Genomic DNA, 21,584 nt, shown 5'->3' on the forward strand with positions numbered 1-21,584 from the left:
CCCAAATCGAGAAGGAAGGACTGGCGGTGATATTCGCAGTAAAAAATTCACCAGTATCTGTACGGGCGGAAATTCACCATAGTGACGGACCATAAGCCGTTATTAGGGTTATTAAAAGAAGACAAGTCAATACCCCTGATTGCATCAGCTAGAATCCAACGCTGGGCGTTGCTACTGGTGGCGTATAGAAACGTTCTGGAGCACAGACCGGGAACGCGAGTAGCACATGCAGATGCTTTGAGCAGACTTCCCCTCCCGGACACTCCGCCGCAAATACCAAAAGTAGAGGAGACAGTAATGACTCTAAATTTTTTGGACATCCTACCAGTAGACGCACAACATATTCGGTTGTGGACGCAAAAAGACTCAGTTTTAGCCAAGATGAAGCATTTACTGCTAACAGGGGAACTGGAAAGACCAGTGGAGCCCCAGACTGGAGCAGAAGGGACCAAATAACCGTAGAAGACGGTATCCTATTATGGGGAGCCCGGGTAATAGTCCCAGCTCAGGGCCGTTGGGCAATCTTAACCGAGTTACATCATGGACACCCAGGGGTGTCTAAAATGAAGATGCTACCTCGAAGCTACGTTTGGTGGCCAGGTTTGGACACAGACATAGCAGCCTTGGTACGTCGGTGCCAGGAGTGCCACCAGCGGCGCCATTGCACCCGTGGGAATGGCCAGGCAGACCGTGGACCCGCCTGCATATTGACCACACCGGCCCTTTCATGGGCTCAATGTTTTTGGTGATAATGGACGCCCACTCCAAATGGTTGGATGTCCACCGGGTAAACACGGCAAGCACAGCATCGACAATTGAAAAGGTCAGGGCCTCGTTTGCAACACATGGATTTCCGGAGGTATTGGTGTCGGACAACGGAACAGCATTCACAAGTGGGGAATTTGGAAAATTCCTGAAGGAAAACGTAGTCCGTCACATCAAAACGGCCCCTTACCATCCAGCGACCAACGGCCTGGCAGAGAGAGCGGTCCAGACACTTAAAGCGGGACTCAAGAAGCAGCCGGCAGCGTCAATAGACACAAAGCTCTCCCGCTGGCTGTTTGATTACAGGACCACACCGCATTCTACAACGGGCATACCGCCAGCTGAACTCTTAATGGGAAGGCAGCTGCGAACGAGGCTGAGTCTCCTTTTCCCAAATTTAACGGGGAAAGTGGAGAAACAACAGGAGGCCCAACGCAGGGGGCATGATAATAGTCGGCAGCAGAGACATTTCCAGGTGGGCGCACCGGTTTGGGTCAAGAATGATGGGAATGGACCAACGTGGGTCAAAGGCACGGTAGAGTCCCAAACAGGGCCCATATCCTATGAGGTTTCAATAGGAGGTAAGGTGCTGAAGAAACACCGAGACCAAATAAGGGCAGCGGAACCACACCTGGAGGCAGGCGAAGCAGGACCGCCTCAAGCTGGGATAGCCCAAACGGAAAGGATACCCACACCTCAGCCCCGAGCAATTTCTCCAGACCCCGTCATCCAGTCATCAGAGTTGGAGATGGACACACTCGACGAGGCCGCCGCGACACCTCTCCCCGAGGAGGAGGAAGAACAACTTCCAAGGAGGTCGTCAAGGAAAAGACGGGCACCTATAAGGTACACTCCGCCCAATTCGGAGAACGACCCGGCGGACGACACAGAGGTGACAGACCCAGACATGTGGAGCAGGAAGAAGCTCAGAGGAATACCAGCTGGCAGGAATTCCTCGGACCTTGGGGGGGGGGGAGGGGTGTAATGAACTCCAATTGGCTTTATTGGTTGGCCAATTGGAGTATGAGCTCCCTCAATGATAGCTCATTGAGGGGGCCCATATAATCACCTGTGTAGGCTTTGTGAGCCAGTCTTAAGTTGACTGGACTGCTAGCAGCACTGTTTGTAGCTGCTCCTGTAATATCGTTATTGTAAATAAATATTGGTGTGGGGACGGAACTCCTGCCTCCCGTGGATTACTACACATCCTCTCCACATCCACCTTGTCACCACATACCCCTCAGCATCCACCCTCCCCTCAGCATCCACCCTCCCCTCAGCATCCACCCTCCCCTCAGCATCCACCCTCCCCTCAGCATCCACCCTCCCCTCAGCATCCACCCTCCCCTCAGCATCCACCCTCCCCTCAGCATCCACCCTCCCCTCAGCATCCACCCTCCCCTCAGCATCCACCCTCCCCTCAGCATCCACCCTCCCCTCAGCATCCACCCTCCCCTCAGCATCCACCCTCCCCTCAGCATCCACCTTGTCAATACCCCTCAGGTTCGGAAAGGTTTCAATAGTGGGCGGGATATTAGCACAGTGGTTAGCACTGTTGCTTCATAGCACCAGGGTCTCAGGTTCCATTCCCGGCTTGGGTCACTGTCTGTGCGGAGTCTGCACATCCTCCCCGTGTCTGTGTGGGTTCCCTCCGGATGCTCCGGTTTCCTCCCACAGTCCCGAAAGACGTGCTGTTAGGTGAATAGGACATTCTGAATTCTCCCTCTGTGACCCGAACAGGCGCTGGACTGCGGCAACTCGGGGATTTTCACAGTAACTTCATTGCAGTGTTAATGTAAGCCTACTTGTGACTATAATAAAGATTATTAAAGAAAAGGGAAAAAATGGTTTATAGATCATAGAATTTACAGTGCAGAAAGAGGCCATTCGGCCCATCGAGTCTGCACCGGCTCTTTGAAAGAGCACCCTACCCAAGCCCACACCTCCACCCTATCCCCATAACCCAGTAACCCCACCCAACACTAAGGGAAATTTATCATGGCCAACCCACCTAACCTGCATATCAATGGACTGTGGGAGGAAACCGGAGCACCCGGAGGAAACCCACGCAGACACGGGGAGAACGTGCAGACTCCGCACAGACAGTGACCCAAGCCGGGAATCGAACCTGGGACTCTGGAGCTGTGAAGCCACAGTGCTAACCACTGTGCTACCGTGCTGCCCTAATAATTCGATAGTGAGAGAGAAATAGAGGGGCAAATCTTCAGGGAAATCACAGGGCTCCTTTGATGATGAAGAGAATAGAGATCACAATGAAACTAAGGATGCACATTGGGTGAATACTTGAAGTGTGAACCAGATTAGGTTGAGAGAGGAAGTGAAGAGGAAATAAGGAGAGAGTATTAAAACAGAATGACAGTTAACATAAAAACAGAAATCCTCAACAATGCATGTAAATAGTAAAGAGTTGTAGAGGGTGGATGGAGTATGGTTTAGCTCACTGGGCTAAACCGCTGGCTTTGAAAGTCGACCAAGACAGGCCAGCAGCACGGTTCGATTCCTGTACCAGACTCTCCAAACAGGCGCCGGAATGTGGCGACTAGGGGCTTTTCACAGTAACTTCATTTGAAGCCTACTCGTGACAATAAGCGATTTTCATTTCATTTCATTTTTCATATGGGAAAAAGAGGGTGATATATTTTTGGGGGTGAAGGGAAAGGTTTGAATACCTAATGAGTATTTTATATTGGTGTTTACTAAGGAAGAGGAATCTGACAAAAAATCATTGGAAGCAGAGAGGGCCAAGATAACGGATGGGGTGAACATTGAAAGGCAGTAGATACTGAATGGCTATGCTTTCATTGGAAAGTCACCTGGTCTGGGTAACCTGCATCCCAGATTGTAAAAGGAAATGGAGATGCCTGTCTGTGTACTTGGGTGGATGTGAAAGATTCAATGGCAGTAATTTAAAGAGTTCCAGAATAGGGTGGGGGATTGGGCCTTGATAGGATGGTCCTTTGGGACTTGTGGGAGGAAACCCACGCAGACACGGGGAGAATGTGCAGACTCCACACAGACAGTGATCCGAGCCGGGAATCGAACCTGGGACCCTGGCGCTGTGAAGCAACAGTGCTAACCACTGTGCTAACGTGCTACCTAGTCTTGAAGCCTTTACGATCCTGAGGGGTATCTTGCTTGCGACTCCAGTCCCACACCAATGGCCTTCACAGCAAGTATGGATCGGCAATAGATTCAACCTGCATTTGTATCTCAAATACTGACTGAATGTGGGTAGTTGTGTTGAGGAGAGTGGCAGCAGATCCCTGAACAGAAAACAGGTGAAGGTACATCAGTGATTAAAAATCCAGGTTTGAAAGGCAGCAGGCTTTTTGAAGACAAACATTGTTAAACAAAGATTTGAGCAAATTGACTTTTGTTTACATTGAGAGTGTTCCCTGGGAAGTAGATAATTATAGACTCTCTGTTCAGCTTAGATGACAGTAAGAAGTCTCACAACACCAGGTTAAAGTCCAACAGGTCTGTTTGGAATCACTAGCTTTCGGAGCACAGCTCCTTCCTCAGGTGAATGAAGAGGTGGGTTCCAGAAACATATATATGGACAAAGTCAATGATGCAAGACGATACTTTGAATGTGAGTCTTTGCAGGTAATTAAGTCTTTACTGGTCCAGACGGAGCAACTGGAGAGAGGGATAATCCCAGGTTAAAGAGGTGTGAATTGTCCCAAGCCAGGACAGTTGGTAGGATTTCGCAAGCCCAGGCCAGCTGCTGGGGGGTGAATGTAATGCGACATGAATCCAAGGTACCGGTTGAGGCCGCACTCATGTGTGCGGAACTTGGCTATAAGTTTCTGCTCGGCAATTCTGCGTTGTCGCGCATCCTGAAAGCCGCCTTGGAGAACGCTTACCCGGAGATCAGAGGCTGAATACCCTTGACTGCTGAAGTGTTCCCCGACTGGAAGGGAACATTCCTGCCTGGCTATTGTTGCGTGATGTTCCTTCAGCCGTTGTCGCAGCATCTGCATGATCTTGCCAATGTACCACGCTTCGGGACATCCTTTCCTGCAGCGTATGAGGTAGACAACGTTGGCCGGGTCACATGAGTATGTACCGCGTACCTGGTGGGTGGTGTTCTCATGTGTAATGGTGGTACCCATGTTGATGATCTGGCACGTCTTGCAGAGATTGCCATGGCAGGGTTGTGTGGTGTCGTGGTCGTTGTTCTGAAGGCTGGGTAGTTTGCTGCAAACAATGGTTTGTTTGAGGTTGCGCGGTTGTTTGAAGGCCAGTAGCGGGGGTGTGGGGATGACCTTGGCAAGATGTCCGTCTTCATCGATGACATGTTGAAGGATGCAAAGAAGATGTGAGCAGAGAAACTACAACATCTTCTTCGCATTTGAACAGCAAAAATAAAGAAATAGGAAATAAGGGAATCAACAGGAAGGGTGATTACATGAAAATGAAAATGAAAAATGAAAATCGCTTATTGTCACGAGTAGGCTTCAATGAAGTTACTGTGAAAAGCCCCTAGTCGCCACATTCCGGTGCCTGTCCGGGGAGGCTGGTACAGGAATCGAACCGTGCTGCTGGCCTACTTGGTCTGCTTTGAAAGCCATCGATTTAGCCCAGTGAGCTAACCCAGCATGCGTGACCCCTTATTTTTAAACAGTGACCCCCAGTTCTAGATAATCCCACAAGAGGAAACATCCTCTCCACATCCATCCTGTCAACGCCCCTCAGGATCTTATGTTTCAAGCTAGTTGCTCCTTACTCTTCTAAACTCCACTGGATAAAAGCCTGGCCTGTCTAGCCTTTCCTCAGAAGACAACCCACCCATACCTAGTATTATTCTTGTAATCCTCTCTGAACATACTTACATCTTTCCTTAAATAAGGTGACCAACACCGTACACAATACTCCTGATGTGGTCTCACCAACACCCTGTATAACTGAAGCATAACCTTCCTGCTTTTGGAATCAATTCCCCTCACAATAAATTACAACACTCTATTATCTTTCCTAATTACTTGCTGCAAGTGGATACCAGCCTTTTGTGATTCATTCACCAGGACTCCCAGATCCCTCTGCGTCTCAGAGCTCTGCAATCTCTCACCATTTAGATAATAGACTTTTTTATTCTCCCTACCAAAGTGGAGAACTTTCTCACATTATACTCCATTTGCCAGATTTTTGCCCACTCACGGAAGCTTTCTATGTCCCTTTGTAGCCTAGAGCTAAAGTGATGCTAAGCTCAGTATTCATTGAGATGGCAGGGGATGTAAGGGAATGAAGCTGAGCCCGTTGCTGGGGCAGGTGGTTCAGGGTCAGAAAGAAGAAGGTGTCATTAATATAATTGCAATATGTAAAATTTTAAAATGGGGTGGGGTTAACGGGAAGTGAAGGGGAAAACTGATCTGGAGAGGCGTTGCTACCCATGAGATGTTTACACTAACTGCCCCTCCCAGGACTCAGTAAACCCCTCCCCCAGGACAGGACTGACACTAACTGCCCCTCCCAGGGCTCAGTAAACCCCTCCCCCAGGACACAGAAACCCCTCCCCCAGGACAGGACTGACACTAACTGCCCCTCCCAGGACTCAGAAACCCCTCCCCCAGGACAGGACTAACACTAACTGCCCCTCCCAGGACTCAGAAACCCCTCCCCCAGGACAGGACTAACACTAACTGCCCCTCCCAGGACTCAGAAACCCCTCCCCCAGGACAGGACTGACACTAACTGCCCCTCCCAGGTCTCAGTAAACCCCTCCCCCAGGACAGGACTGACACTAACTGCCCCTCCCAGGTCTCAGTAAACCCCTCCCCCAGGACAGGGCTGACACTAACTGCCCCTCCCAGGACTCAGTAAACCCCTCCCCCAGGACAGGACTGACACTAACTGCCCCTCCCAGGACTCAGTAAACCCCTCCCCCAGGACAGGACTGACACTAACTGCCCCTCCCAGGGCTCAGTAAACCCCTCCCCCAGGACAGGACTAACACTAACTGCCCCTCCCAGGGCTCAGTAAACCCCTCCCCCAGGACAGGACTGACACTAACTGCCCCTCCCAGGATTCAGTAAACCCTCCCCCAGGACAGGGCTGACACTAACTGCCCCTCCCAGGACTCAGTAAACCCCTCCCCCAGGACAGGGCAGACACTAACTGCCCCTCCCAGGACTCAGTAAACCCCTCCCCCAGGACAGGACTGACACTAACTGCCCCTCCCAGGGCTCAGTAAACCCCTCCCCCAGGACAGGACTGACACTAACTTCACCTTCTGGGTCTCAGTAAACCCCTCCCCCAGGACAGGACTGACACTAACTGCCCCTCTCAGGGCTCAGTAAACCCCTCCCCCAGGACAGGACTGACACTAACTGCCCCTCCCAGGACTCAGTAAACCCCTCCCCCAGGACAGGGCTGACACTAACTGTCCCTCCCAGGATTCAGTAAACCCCTCCCCCAGGACAGGACTAACACTAACTGCCCCTCCCAGGTCTCAGTAAACCCCTCCCCCAGGACAGGACTGACACTAACTGCCCCTCCCAGGGCTCAGTAAACCCCTCCCCCAGGACAGGACTGACACTAACTGCCCCTCCCAGGACTCAGTAAACCCCTCCCCAGGACAGGACTGACACTAACTGCCCCTCCCAGGATTCAGTAAACCCCTCCCCCAGGACAGGGCTGACACTAACTGCCCCTCCCAGGACTCAGTAACCCCTCCCCCAGGACAGGACTGACATTAACTGCCCCTCCCAGGACTCAGAAACCCCTCCCCCAGGACAGGACTGACACTAACTTCACCTTGTGGGTCTCAGTAAACCCCTCCCCCAGGACAGGGCTGACACTAACTGCCCCTCCCAGGACTCAGTAAACCCCTCCCCCAGGACAGGGCTGACACTAACTGCCCCTCCCAGGACTCAGTAAACCCCTCCCCCAGGACAGGGCTGACACTAACTGCCCCTCCCAGGACTCAGTAAACCCCTCCCCCAGGACAGGACTGACACTAACTGCCCCTCCCAGGGCTCAGTAAACCCCTCCCCCAGGACAGGACTGACACTAACTTCACCTTCTGGGTCTCAGTAATCCCCTCCCCCAGGACAGGGCTGACACTAACTGCCCCTCCCAGGGCTCAGTAAACCCCTCCCCCAGGACAGGACTGACACTAACTGCCCCTCCCAGGACTCAGTAAACCCCTCCCCCAGGACAGGACTGACACTAACTGCCCCTCCCAGGTCTCAGTAAACCCCTCCCCCAGGACAGGACTGACACTAACTGCCCCTCCCAGGATTCAGTAAACCCCTCCCCCAGGACAGGACTGACACTAACTGCCCCTCCCAGGATTCAGTAAACCCCTCCCCCAGGACAGGGCTGACACTAACTGCCCCTCCCAGGGCTCAGTAAACCCCTCCCCCAGGACAGGACTAACACTAACTGCCCCTCCCAGGACTCAGTAAACCCCTCCCCCAGGACAGGACTGACACTAACTGCCCCTCCCAGGACTCAGTAACCCCTCCCCCAGGACAGGACTGACACTAACTGCCCCTCCCAGGACTCAGTAACCCCTCCCCCAGGACAGGACTGACACTAACTGCCCCTCCCAGGACTCAGTAACCCCTCCCCCAGGACAGGACTGACACTAACTGCCCCTCCCAGGACTCAGAAACCCCTCCCCCAGGACAGGACTGACACTAACTTCACCTTCTGGGTCTCAGTAAAGCTATCACCCTGCACAGGACTGATTCTAACGGTTTCTCCCAGGACTCACAGTAACCCTGCACCCCTCCCAAGATAGATGAAGCACTAACTGTGACCATTCTGGGAGCTGAGACTATCCCCCAGGGCTATAATAAATCTGCCATTTGACCTAGCGTGAATCTCTGAACTGGAATGAATCACTGGGCTCAGCAATTGGGCACCAGGTGACCAGGAAAGAGAACAAACCCTGCACTGGACGACCTTGTTGAAGATTTATTGGGAAGCAGCTGTCGGAGTTTGGCTTGGAGTCAAACAGCCTGTTCCAAAATCTAAATAACAGACATCTTCTTGGATCACTCACTTATGTTGCAAAGGATTGTCCTTTCTAATTGTCAGGGTCTTACCCCAGGGCTTGTGTGTCACTTTGTATCAGGGGCTGCATATCCCAGTGTTTGTAACCGTAGTGATGGTCCCTTTAAGGGCAACACAGCAGAAGAGGGTCAACTGTCTTGAGGGACCAATTGGAACTGAAAGTGGGTAATTGCCCCGGGGGTGGAATCCTCTCCGAGGAAGAAGACATCTTGAAGACATGTTGGGACTGGGGCAGCCAGGTGGGCTGCTGGCCTCTGTACAGTTTTTCTCATCAATAAATACCTTTTATACCAAATACAGTAACCTGCTTTTCCATTTGTGTCTTTCATTAGGAATACGATGGTGAACGAAATGAGGAAAATGAGAGACATGGTCAGGGGAAAGCCATACTGCCAAATGGAGACACATATGAAGGATCCTATGAACATGGCAAGCGGCATGGAGTGGTAAGGAATTGACAGACCCCAGTGTTATAGAAACTGGTAAGGAACTGATGGACCCCAGTGTTATAGAAACTGGTAAGGAATTGACAGACCCCAGTGTTATAGAAACTGGTAAGGAATTGATGGACCCCAGTGTTGTAGAAACTGATAAGGAATTGACAGACCCCAGTGTTATAGAAACTGGTAAGGAATTGACAGACCCCAGTGTTATAGAAACTGGTAAGGAATTGACAGACCCCAGTGTTATAGAAACTGGTAAGGAATTGATGGACCCCAGTGTTGGAAAAACTAAGTATTGTGATATTCCCAGAAAGACAGAAATAATTTAAAAAGCCGACAGTCAACAATCACAGTTCTTTGAACTTCCCAACATCCAAATTGATCCAGGTAAATGAAATCTTCCAACTCCAATTCTCTGCGCAATTGATATTCTGTATGTAACAAACAAATCATCAGGGCGGCATGGTAGCACAGCGGTTAGCACAGTTGCTTCACAGCTCCACGATCCCAGGTTCGATTCCAGGCTTGGATCACTGTCTGTGCGGAGTCTGCACGTTCTCCCCGTGGCTGCGTGGAGGTGTGGGCTTAGTGCCATAGAGTGGAGGTGTGGGCTTAAGTAGGGTGCTCTTTCCAAGAGCCGGTGCAGACTCAATGGGCTGAATGGCCTCCTTCTGCACTGTAAATTCTATGATTCTATAATTCTTTGATCTGCAGAGTGCTGGACTCTGGAAATTAAATTGGTGAAGATCGTACTGGAGCCCATCTTTACTCAGTTGATGGGTTGCATCTAATCATTTACATTTCAAAGATTTCCATTCTCTCCAGTATAAACCAGGCCTGGTGTGAATATAGTCAGTGGTTATCTTAACTGGCGTTGCCATTGTGATCTGATGTGCTCACCACGGTGTAGCGTGACCAGTGAAAGCCGGAAACCCCGTTCTCGAGATCTACCGGGCTCGCAACGTCTCGTGAGATTCAACGCGAGGCAGTAAGTGTCACTCTAATCTGCAGATTCCCAAAGTACCTGAGGCTTTGGGATTCAATCCCCTCGCCTCGGGGACCTCAGGCAAGTGCCGTTTGGTACCGGTCCCAGCAAACGGGGATCAGACGGAACGGCAATCGTGGGAGTCTGCAAGAGGATTGGAGGCCCCAGCTGCATGCCCTTTGGGTAGGGTGGTGCTCTGGCACTGCTGGTGTCACCTGGGTACCCTGGCAGTGGCACCTCATTCAAGCCTGGCACTGCCAAGGTGCCCAGGTGGCACGGCCAGCTGGCAGGGGCACTGCTGGGGGGCCAGGTTGGCACTACCATGGTGCCAAGTTTGCATTTTTTTGTATGTATGTAATCGGGCCGAGGTTGCCCACTATGGGTGATGTGGGGTGCGGGGGAGAGGGTGTGGGGGAGGGGGTGCGGGGGAGGGGGTGGGGGGGGAGGGGGTGTGGGGGAGGGGGTGTGGGGAACCCTCCCATGTTACATTCGGGCTGAGGCAAAGTCGGGAATTTATTTTGTGGGCCTGTATCGCTACAATGGGGAGTCCCGGCGCCTGCAGCAGAACAGGGTATGTGCAGCTTCAGCCGCGCGTTCCCCATTTAGGCCCCGTAACAACGTGAGTAGTGTCGAATAGCCATGTGTTTCTCAGCACCGCGAGTGTCGGGAAACATGCGGCTAAACGCACTCACGCGGGCACTTTGTTCCCTTTTGGAAAGATTGTGCCTAATGGTGTCTGGGACATTGTCTGTAAGGTATGATTCTGTGAGTATGACTATGTCAGGCTGTTGCTTAACTAGCCTGTGACACAGCTCTCCTAACTTTGGCACAAGCCCCCAGATGTTAGTAAGGAGGATCTTGCAGGGTCAACAGGACTGCGTTTGCCGTTGTCATTTGATTTGATTTATTTGTCATGTGTACTGTCCAGTCCAGACAGATTGTTCCATACATGAAAAAATTCTAAGGACTGCATTCTTCGCCCTGCCCGCCACAGTAACGCCACGGCCGAGGCGGCGATTAACCTCAGACCGGGCGAACACGGCCAGAGAATCCTGCCCTAAGTGTGGGCTAAACCAGTGAGAAACTCCCCGGGGCCCAGAAACGTGAATAGCGGAGGGAACTCGCCTGCAGAGCTGACGGGAAACTTCGTGAAAAACCCGCCACTAATGAACTTCAAAATGTTTCCATGAAATTCCACCCTAAATCTAGTCGGCAAGAATATAAAATGAAAATATATAGAACAAAAATATTTATTTTTCGCATTAGATTCAAGGCAACTACCTTGTTAAAGTCATTTCCCAGTAGATGGCTTACAATGGGATGTCCCCCAATACTTTTTGCAGACTATTAACCTCATAAATTCATCATCCAACCTGCACCTTTTAGCAGAACCGTATAGTGAGCAAATTGTTGATGAAGCTTTTGGACAGTTTGCTTCTTTTGTTTATCATCTGAAACCATTAATACTCGTCCAACACGAATGAGAAATATCTGGCTGGATTCTTCCACCCACAGCAAGAACGGCACGAGGGAGCCGGGAACAATGGGCAACAGGACGCGGCCGGAGAATCCTGCCCATCAAGTTTATTAAGGGAACACTATATTGTTCTGACAGGGTAAATTCCAGATAAACTGACTTTCCAAAAATAATGGCCTTATCATCTCCATGTCAACTGCCCTTTTCAGAGAGTTTACCACCTCAATATGATCAAAGTCATCACTACACCTAAAACATTTCTAAATTAATTTGTGGTGGGTTTTTCAGGGAGTTTGATAAAACATAGGACATAGAACATACAGTGCAGAAGGAGGCCATTCGGCCCATCGAGTCTGCACTTAAGCCCTCACTTTCACCCTATCCCCATAACCCAATATCCCTCCTAACCGTTTTGGTCACTAAGTGTAATTTTTCATGGCCAATCCCCCTAACCTGCACATCTTTGGACTGTGGGAGGAAACCGGAGCACCCGGAGGAAACCCACGCACACACGGGGAGGATGTGCAGACTCCGCACAGACAGTGACCCAAGCCGGGAATCGAACCTGGGACCCTGGCGCTGTGAAGCCATAGTGCTAACCATGTGATACCGTGCCGCCCTTGTGCTACCGTGCTCTGCCGGCGAGTTCCCCACCGCTATTCAATGACACTTAGTCACTTTTTTGGGCCCTGGGGAGTTTTGCACCGGTTGAGACCACACTTTGAATTTTTTTTAGCACTGGGGAACTGAACTCAGAAAATGCTGGAAAATCTGAGCAGGTCTGACAGAAGGGGAAAGAGCTAACATTTCAAGTCCAGATGACCCTTTGTCAAGGCTAAAAGGCATAGAAAGTGGGAGATATTTATACTGTTGGGATGAGAGAATGAAAGGTGAGTCATAGCCAGAGAAACCAAGGGAAGAGAGTGCTAATGGCAGTCCCCAGAGAGAATACAAGGTGTGAAAGGCCAAACAGCAGATAAACTAACATCAGAGGGTAAACTGTGACAGATGGAGATTGGGTGAAGGGGGGTGCATGGGTGGGAGAGAGGTAAAATGAGAAAAGGGGGGGGGGGGAAGGGGGATGCAAAGGTGAATAATGAAATGAAATGAAAACCGCTTATTGTCACAAGTAGGCTTCAATGAAGTTACTGGGAAAAGCCCCTAGTCACCACATTCCGGCGCCTGTTCGGGGAGGCTGGTACGGGAATTGAACCGTGCTGCTGGCCTGCCTCGGTCTGCTTTAAAAGTCAGCGATTTAGCCCTGTGCTAAACCAGCCCCAAGTAAAGGTAAGGTCAGGGGGTGGTAAGATTGAGGGGGGAAATATAAAGAAAGACAAGAACAAAATAAAAGTTAAAATGAAATGGGATGAAAATAAATGGGTCGAGGTGGGGCTGATCATCTGAAGTTGTTGAATTCGATGTTCAGGCCGGAAGGCTGTAGCGTGCCTAACCGGAAGATGAGATGTTGTTCCTCCAGTTTGCGTTGAGCTTCACTGAAACATTGCAGCAGGCCAAGAACAGACATGTGAGCCTGGGAGCAGGGTCTTTTGTTAAAATGGCAAGCAACGGGAAGGTCAGAGTCCTGAATGCGCACAGACCGAAGATGCTCAGTATCATGTGAGAGTGCCTTTAAGAATTGGATGTTTAAGAAATGTACCTTTAAGAAATGAGGGTGATCATATTACTGAAGTGATGTCACAGGGGAGCTGAGCTCACTTCTGTTTTTTGGGAGTTTTAGTTTCAGTTTGAAGAAAGCTTGGGTGTGTCTGTGAGCTGCATTGCTGGTGATCTCTGCCATGAAGGACTATCTCTTAATCCTTTGGTGAAATCAGAATTGTAAAAAGGTCTCAGTATTGAATATAAATCTAACGTGCTTCTGTTTGAAGGATTTGTTAAGTCTTTTGGATGTGTAAAGGAACAGTTTGCAGGATTGGGTAGTGTTGTATTATTTTCGGGGTTATCTTTGAAGTAAGGGGTGTTAAGAGATCCAATGTTTATTTAAAAGGTTAATTTGAGTTCGGGGAACAAGCCGTGTGCTTCAAAAGCAACAATCCATTAAAGGTGGGGGCTGGTTGAACTCCATGATACATTTTCGGGTTCTGAAAACACCTCTCCCATAACATCAGCAAAGCGATCACCCAGTCTGCGTTTGGTCTCTTCGATATAGAGGAGGCCACATTGGGAGCTGCAAAATTGGAAGAGGTGCAAGTGAAACGATGCTTAACCTGGAATGAGTGTTTTGGGCCTGGGATGTTAAGCATGGAAGAGATAAAGGGGATTGCATGGGAAGGTGCCTTGGGGGATGGGAGAGGTACTGGGTATGGTGGAGGAGTGGACTAGATTATCTCGGAGGGAACGGTCTCTGCGGAATGCTGTCAGAGGGAGTGAAGGGAAGATGTGTTTGGTGGTGGCATCACGCTGGAGTTGGCGAAAATGGTGGAGGATTATTCTTTGCATACGGAGGCTGGTGGGGTGAAATGTGAGAATGAGGGGGACTCTATGGCTGGTTTAGCACAGGGCTAAATCGCTGGCTTTGAAAGCAGACCAAGGCAGGCCAGCAGCACGGTTCAATTCCTGTACCTTCCTGAACAGGCGGCGGAATGTGGCGACTAGGGGCTTTACACAGTAACTTCATTTGAAGCCTACTTGTGACAATAAGTGATTTTCATTAGGGGCTGGTTTAGCTCACTGGGCTAAATCGCTGGCTTTTAAAGCAGACCAAGGCAGGCCAGCAGCACGGTTCAGTTCCCGTACCAGCCTCCCCGAACAGGCGCCGGAATGTGGCAACTAGGGGCTTTTCACAGTAACTTCATTGAAGCCTACTTGTGACAATAAGCGATTTTCATTTCATTTCATTTCATTTTCCTTGTTCTGGGAGGAGGGGAGGGAGCGAGGGTAGTGGCGCGGGAGATGGACCGCACACTGTTGAGGGCCATGTCAACAACTGTAGGTGGGAAATCAGAGATCGGGCCGCCATTTTGACAGGATGCCCCACATCCCCCACCCGTGGGCAATGTCACCCCCCACACACATGGACATTACCCCACACACCCAAGTGAGGACACCCTGCTGTGGGGTCTCTGGGGGTCTCCCGCTTCAGGTCCCCCCTTACAGCACCCCCTCTCTTCCAGGACAACACCCATCACCCCTTCAACCTCCAAGTGGCCCCTACTTACCGGCGCTGCACACCCCCACCCCTTCAAACCCTCCCCCCCTCCATTCATTAGTATGGTCCACCTTGGCGCTTGGCGGTGGCAGGGTCAGGGTGGCAGGGTCAGGGTGGCAGGGTCAGGGTGCCCATATACCAGGAGGAGGGTCTGGGAGCCACCCTGCACTTACCCTGACCACCCAGGGGTCTCCCATGCCCCATGGACCTGTGCTGAATGGAGCACGGCTGCAGCCTCGCTGGGAGGCTGGTAGATCCCACAAGCCGGCTCGCACCGTTTGGAATCGCCCCTTGTGGCCGTTTTTGAGATTCAGACACCTCGCGGGACGTGGCTGAATCCCGCGAGGCTCGAACACTGCTGGGAAGTCCGTGAGAGGGCTCTACCGCCATTCACCAGCTCTATCACGTTCAAGGGAGAGCTGCACAGCTGCTGGAGCACGCACAAAATTTTGTTCAGTACTGTGGAGCTTAACTCAGCGATTGGGCCGCGATTGTGGAACGGTGGCACAATCTCTGAGTGAGCTTGTGGGTCCCCCACACTCCTCAGCCATGGGCAATGTCACCCCCCCCCCCCCCCCACCACCACACACATTACCCCGCATTACCCTGCACCCTCCAAGTGAGGACACCCCGCTATGGGGTCCCTGAGGTTCCCCCCTCTTCAGGCCCCCACGCCTCCTTACAGCACCCCCTTCCATGCCCCACCCCAACCTCCCAGAGGCCCCTACTTACCCACCCTGCACTTCTTCTCCCTTCAAATCCCCTCCAGCCTCCTTTCATGGGCATGGCTCCCCTCAGACCCTGGCACTTTGCAGTGCCACCCAGGCCTACTCACACTGATACCCTGGCAGTGCCACCCGGGCATACTCACACTGATACCCTGGCAGTGCCACCCAGGCCTACTCACACTGATACCCTGGCAGTGCCACCCGGGCATACTCACACTGATACCCTGGCAGTGCCACCCAGGCATACTCACACTGATATCCTGGCAGTGCCACCCGGGCATACTCACACTGATACCCTGGCAGTGCCACCCGGGCATACTCACACTGATACCCTGGCAGTGCCACCCGGCCATACTCACACTGATACCCTGGCAGTGCCACCCGGCCATACTCACACTGATACCCTGGCAGTGCCACCCGGGCATACTCACTGATACCCTGGCAGTGCCACCCGGCCATACTCACACTGATACCCTGGCAGTGCCACCCGGGCATACTCACACTGATACCCTGGCAGTGCCACCCAGGCATACTCACACTGATACCCTGGCAGTGCCACCCAGGCATACTCACACTGATACCCTGGCAGTGCCACCCGGGCATACTCACTGATACCCTGGCAGTGCCACTCAGGCATACTCACACTGATACCCTGGCAGTGCCACCCGGGCATACTCACTGATACCCTGGCAGTGCCACCCGGGCATACTCACTGATACCCTGGCAGTGCCACCCGGGCATACTCACTGATACCCTGGCAGTGCCACCCGGGCATGCTCACTGATACCCTGGCAGTGCCACCCGGGCATACTCACACTGATACCCTGGCAGTACCACCCGGGCATACTCACACTGATACCCTGGCAGTGCCACCCGGGCATACTCACTGATACCCTGGCAGTGCCACCCGGGCATGCTCACTGATACCCTGGCAGTGCCACCCGGGCATACTCACTGATACCCTGGCAGTGCCACCCGGGCATACTCACACTGATACCCTGGCAGTACCACCCGGGCATACTCACACTGATACCCTGGCAGTGCCACCCAGGCCTACTCACACTGATACCCTGGCAGTGCCACCCAGGCATACTCACACTGATACCCTGGCAGTGCCACCCAGGCCTACTCACACTGATACCCTGGCAGTGCCACCCAGGCATACTCACACTGATACCCTGGCAGTGCCACTCAGGCATACTCACACTGATACCCTGGCAGTGCCACCCAGGCATACTCACTGATACCCTGGCAGTGCCACCCGGGCATACTCACACTGATACCCTGGCAGTGCCACCCGGGCATACTCACACTGATACCCTGGCAGTGCCACCCAGGCATACTCACACTGATACCCTGGCAGTGCCACCCGGCCATACTCACACTGATACCCTGGCAGTGCCACCCGGGCATACTCACACTGATACCCTGGCAGTGCCACCCGGGCATACTCACACTGATACCCTGGCAGTGCCACCCGGGCATACTCACTGATACCCTGGCAGTGCCACCCGGGCATGCTCACTGATACCCTGGCAGTGCCACCCGGGCATACTCACATTGATACCCTGGCAGTGCCACCCAGGCATACTCACACTGATACCCTGGCAGTGCCACCCGGGCATACTCACACTGATACCCTGGCAGTGCCACCCAGGCATACTCACACTGATACCCTGGCAGTGCCACCCAGGCATACTCACACTGATACCCTGGCAGTGCCACTCAGGCATACTCACACTGATACCCTGGCAGTGCCACCCGGGCATACTCACACTGATACCCTGGCAGTGCCACCCAGGCATACTCACACTGATACCCTGGCAGTGCCACTCAGGCATACTCACACTGATACCCTGGCAGTGCCACCCGGGCATACTCACTGATACCCTGGCAGTGCCACCCAGGCATACTCACACTGATACCCTGGCAGTGCCACCCAGGCATACTCACACTGGTACCCTGGCAGTGCCACCCGGCCATACTCACACTGATACCCTGGCAGTGCCACCCGTGAGACCATTTGGGTTACGGGTATTGGGTGGATACGTGGGGGTTTGAGTAGGGTGATCATTGCTCGGCACAACATCGAGGGCCGAAGGGCCTGTTCTGTGCTGTACTGTTCTATGTTCTATTGGTAATAATACTAATACTTCCCACTAACAAAACTACAAATTTTTGATTTCTTATCTGCCTCGTTTTTCATCACATGTTGTGACAATTTAAAATGTTTTCCAGCCAACTCACCAGCCCTAGTTAATCTCTCCCTAACATAGAATTTCATAGAATTCACAGTGCAGAAGGAGGCCATTCAGCCCATCGAGTCTGCACCGGCTCTTGGAAAGAGCACCCTACCCAAGGTCAACAACTCCACCCTATCCCCATAACCCAGTAACCCCACCCAACACTAAGAGCAATTTTGGACACTAAGGGCAATTTAGCATGGCCAATCCACCTAACCTGCACATCTTTGAACTGAGGGAGGAAACCGGAGCACCCGGAGGAAACCCACGCAGACACGGGGAGGATGTGCAGACTCCGCACAGACAGTGACCCAAGCTGGAATCGAACCTGGGACCCTGGAGCTGTGAAGCAATTGTGCTATCCACAATGCTACCGTGCTACCAAATGCTGCATTTGATGCATAGTCCGACAATATAGTCTCCAAACGCTGACTCACCAATTTATCTTTGATCAATTTAAGTGGTCCTCTCACCTCATGACCAAACAGCAATTCAATGGACTGAATTTAGTTGATTCATTAGATGCATCCACAATTGCAAATAGTACAAATGGAATTCCTTTATCCTAATCCTCTGGATAATCCTGACTATAGGATCTCAATATAGAATCAGAGAATCCCAGCAGTGCAGAAGAAGGCCATTTGGTCCATCACTTCTGCACTGACCCTCTGAAAGAGCACCCGACGCAGGTCCACTCCCCTGCCCTATATCCGTATCCCCACCTAACCTGCACATCTGTGGGAGGAAACCCTCACCGACACAGGGAGAAAATCAAACTCCACACAGTCACTCAAGGTCGGAATTGAACCCAGATCTCTGGTGCTGTGAGGCAGCAGTGCTAATCACTGTGCCACTGCGCTACCCCATGGTCTTCAGAGTTTTATGCCACCTTTCTAATGCCCTTGTGATTCCAGATGATACAGCAAGAAGTCTTACAACACCAGGTTAAAGTCCAACAGGTTTGTTTCAAACACGAGCTTTCGGAGCGCAGCTCCTTCCTCAGGTGAATGAAGAGGTTTGTTGAGGCATTCACCTGAGGAAGGAGCAGCGCTCCGAAAGCTAGTGTTTGAAACAAACCTGTTGGACTTTAACCTGGTGTTGTAAGACTTCTTACTGTGGTCACCCCAGTCCAACGCCAGCATCTCCACATCATTCCAGATGATACACCATTGAGTTAAATTGCTTTATTCCTAAAGTATCCATAACTTTCCTGAATAACTTGGACATAAAATTGGATCCCTGATCTGATTGGATTTCTTTTGGTAGTCCATATCTGGGGGAACAAAAATGGATAGCTCTTCTACACCCTCTTAGATATAATATTTCTTAATGGAATGGGCTCCAGAAAGCTAGTAGACATCTCCATTATGGTCAACAGTTACTGATTCCCACTTATTGTTTTAGGCAATGGTCGCACGTGATCATTTAGGACCCCTGTAAAAGGTTCCTCAAATGCTAGAATGGTATTAAAGGTGCTGGTATGATTACCGCTTGAGGCCTCCCTATTATCTGACACGTGTGACATATACGGCAAAATTCAACTACATCCTTATGCAGTTCAGGCCAATAAAAATATTTTTCTGTTTTTGCTCGAGTTTTCCTTCCTCCTAAATGACATCCTACTGGAACCTTAATGCACTGTCCACAAAACTTATTTTCTATAACACACATAATACAACTTGATGAACTTCTGCCCATTTCTCACCTGCCTGAATATGTAAAAGTCTCCATTTTCTCATTTATATATTATTTCTAATGAAGTATAAGAAATATTTCTTTGTAATCTTGTCACCACACAATCAGGAAACACTCCAGGGATATGCTTCTTGCAACATCTCAGCTGTTTGACTCTCCATTGGTGTACCGAGCACAGTAGGCATCACTCCTATCTGTGATCCAGCTATATCATTACCCAGGATAAATTGTACCCCTGGAAAAGATGATTTCTCAATTACTCCTATCACCACTTCATCACTTTTCACCAGACTCTCTAACTTTACCTTACACACTACTCCTCTCACTACTAATTTCACAGTTACCACCATTTCTGGCAAATCATATCTCCTTATTTCTCACTTGACGAAGGAGCTGCACTCCGAAAGCTAGTGATTCCAAAAAACAAACTGTTGGACTTTAACCTGGTGTTGTAAGATTTCTTACTGTGCTCACCATTAAAGATTGACTTGCTCCTTTATCCCTTAAGATCTTAATTTTCTTACCTACTCCACCTTTTTCACACAAGTAAACTTGACCCTCACAAATAAAATCTTTAAAATGATCTGGCACCTGCTTATCCACCAACCTCTGAACAGGCTGTATACTCTGTTGCATCTCTTCCACTGGAACCATGTTTGTATTTCCCCACTTTAATAAACCCCACTGGCTTGTCTTGTTTTACAAGTCTATCTTCCCAATTCTTTTCTTAAGCCAAAGTAGGCTCAACTTCATGTGTCCAAATGTATTACAATGAAAACAATTATATTTTCTGATCTCGCTTCCACTATCACAGATTCCTTAACACACCTATTCCACACACACTCACTGTCTTGAAGTTCAATAATCCCAAACCAAACATGGTTCACCAGACTAATTCCCGGGATGGAGAAAGGCTGGACCGACTGGGCTTGTACTCACTGAGTTGAAATGAAATGAAAATCGCTTATTGTCACGAGTAGGCTTCAATGAAGTTACTGTGAAAAGCCCCTAGTCGCCACATTCCGGCGCCTGTCCGGGGAGGCTGGTACGGGAATCGAACCGTGCTGCTGGCCTGCCTTGGACTGCTTTTAAAGCCAACGATTTAGCCCAGTGAGCTAAACCAGCCCCTAAACCATTTTAGAGGAATGAGAGGGGATCTCATAAAAACATATAAAATCTGGACAGGCTAGATGTGGGAAGAATATTCCTGACGTTGGGGGTGTCCAGAACTCGGGGTCACAGCCTAAGAATAAGGGGTCAGCCATTCAGGACTGAGATGAGGAAGAACTTCTTCTCTCAGAGAGTTGTGAACTTGTGGAATTCTCCACCGCAGAAAGCTGTTGGGGCCAGTTTGTTGGATCAAGAGGGAGCTGGACGTGGCCCTTACTGCTAAAGGGATCCAGACGTATGTAGAGAAAGCGGGAGTGGGAGACTGAATTTGCGTGATCAGCCATGATCATATTGAATGTTGGTGCGGCTCGAAGGGCCGAATGGCCTCCTCCTGCACTGATTATCTATGTTTCTATACTTTTAAATCCCAGTAAACAGCCCCAATTTTATTCAGATCCTGGAGCAGACCCCAACAATGGCTGGATACTGGACAGAAACTCTAACATTTTATTTTAGTTTTGTAAGATTGTGAGGAAAGGAAACCTCGCTCCAGGAGTGATTTCAGAGACACATAGGAATACGGCAAATTAAAACAAACTTTATTACTAACACAGTATTAAAATATCTTCAATATCACAGATGAAAATAGCTTACAATTAATCCTTAAACAATGCTAATCAACACAGTGACACAGTAACAATAATGTATTTCTCCAGAACCTTCCAGCCAAAACAAATACTGAAAACTTCAACAGCTGACTGATTCAACCCCTGGCACCTCCCATCAACAATATCATACTGAACTTCATTAAAAGAGTGCTGGGGAAGATCCCGGACTTGGATTCTCGCAGGCTAATAATGGGAGGGGACTTTAACATGGTCCTTGACCCGACTTTGGATCGGTCGTGTCCCAGAACGGGTAGACTCTCA

At 50.6% G+C, this 21,584-nt stretch overlaps 1 protein-coding gene across 1 annotated transcript in view; it reads left to right on the forward strand.

The window, feature by feature from the left end:
* Positions 1–21,584, forward strand: part of rsph1 (radial spoke head component 1) — a 178,338-nt gene that overhangs the window by 25,870 nt on the left and 130,884 nt on the right. Inside the window, exon 2 of the mRNA XM_038801305.1 lies at positions 9,141–9,254. Coding sequence (XP_038657233.1) covers positions 9,141–9,254 — 114 coding nt within the window. The remainder of the gene's footprint in view (positions 1–9,140; positions 9,255–21,584) is intronic.

This window comes from Scyliorhinus canicula, chromosome 7 (genome assembly GCF_902713615.1).
Source record: "Scyliorhinus canicula chromosome 7, sScyCan1.1, whole genome shotgun sequence".
Lineage (NCBI taxonomy): Eukaryota > Metazoa > Chordata > Chondrichthyes > Carcharhiniformes > Scyliorhinidae > Scyliorhinus > Scyliorhinus canicula.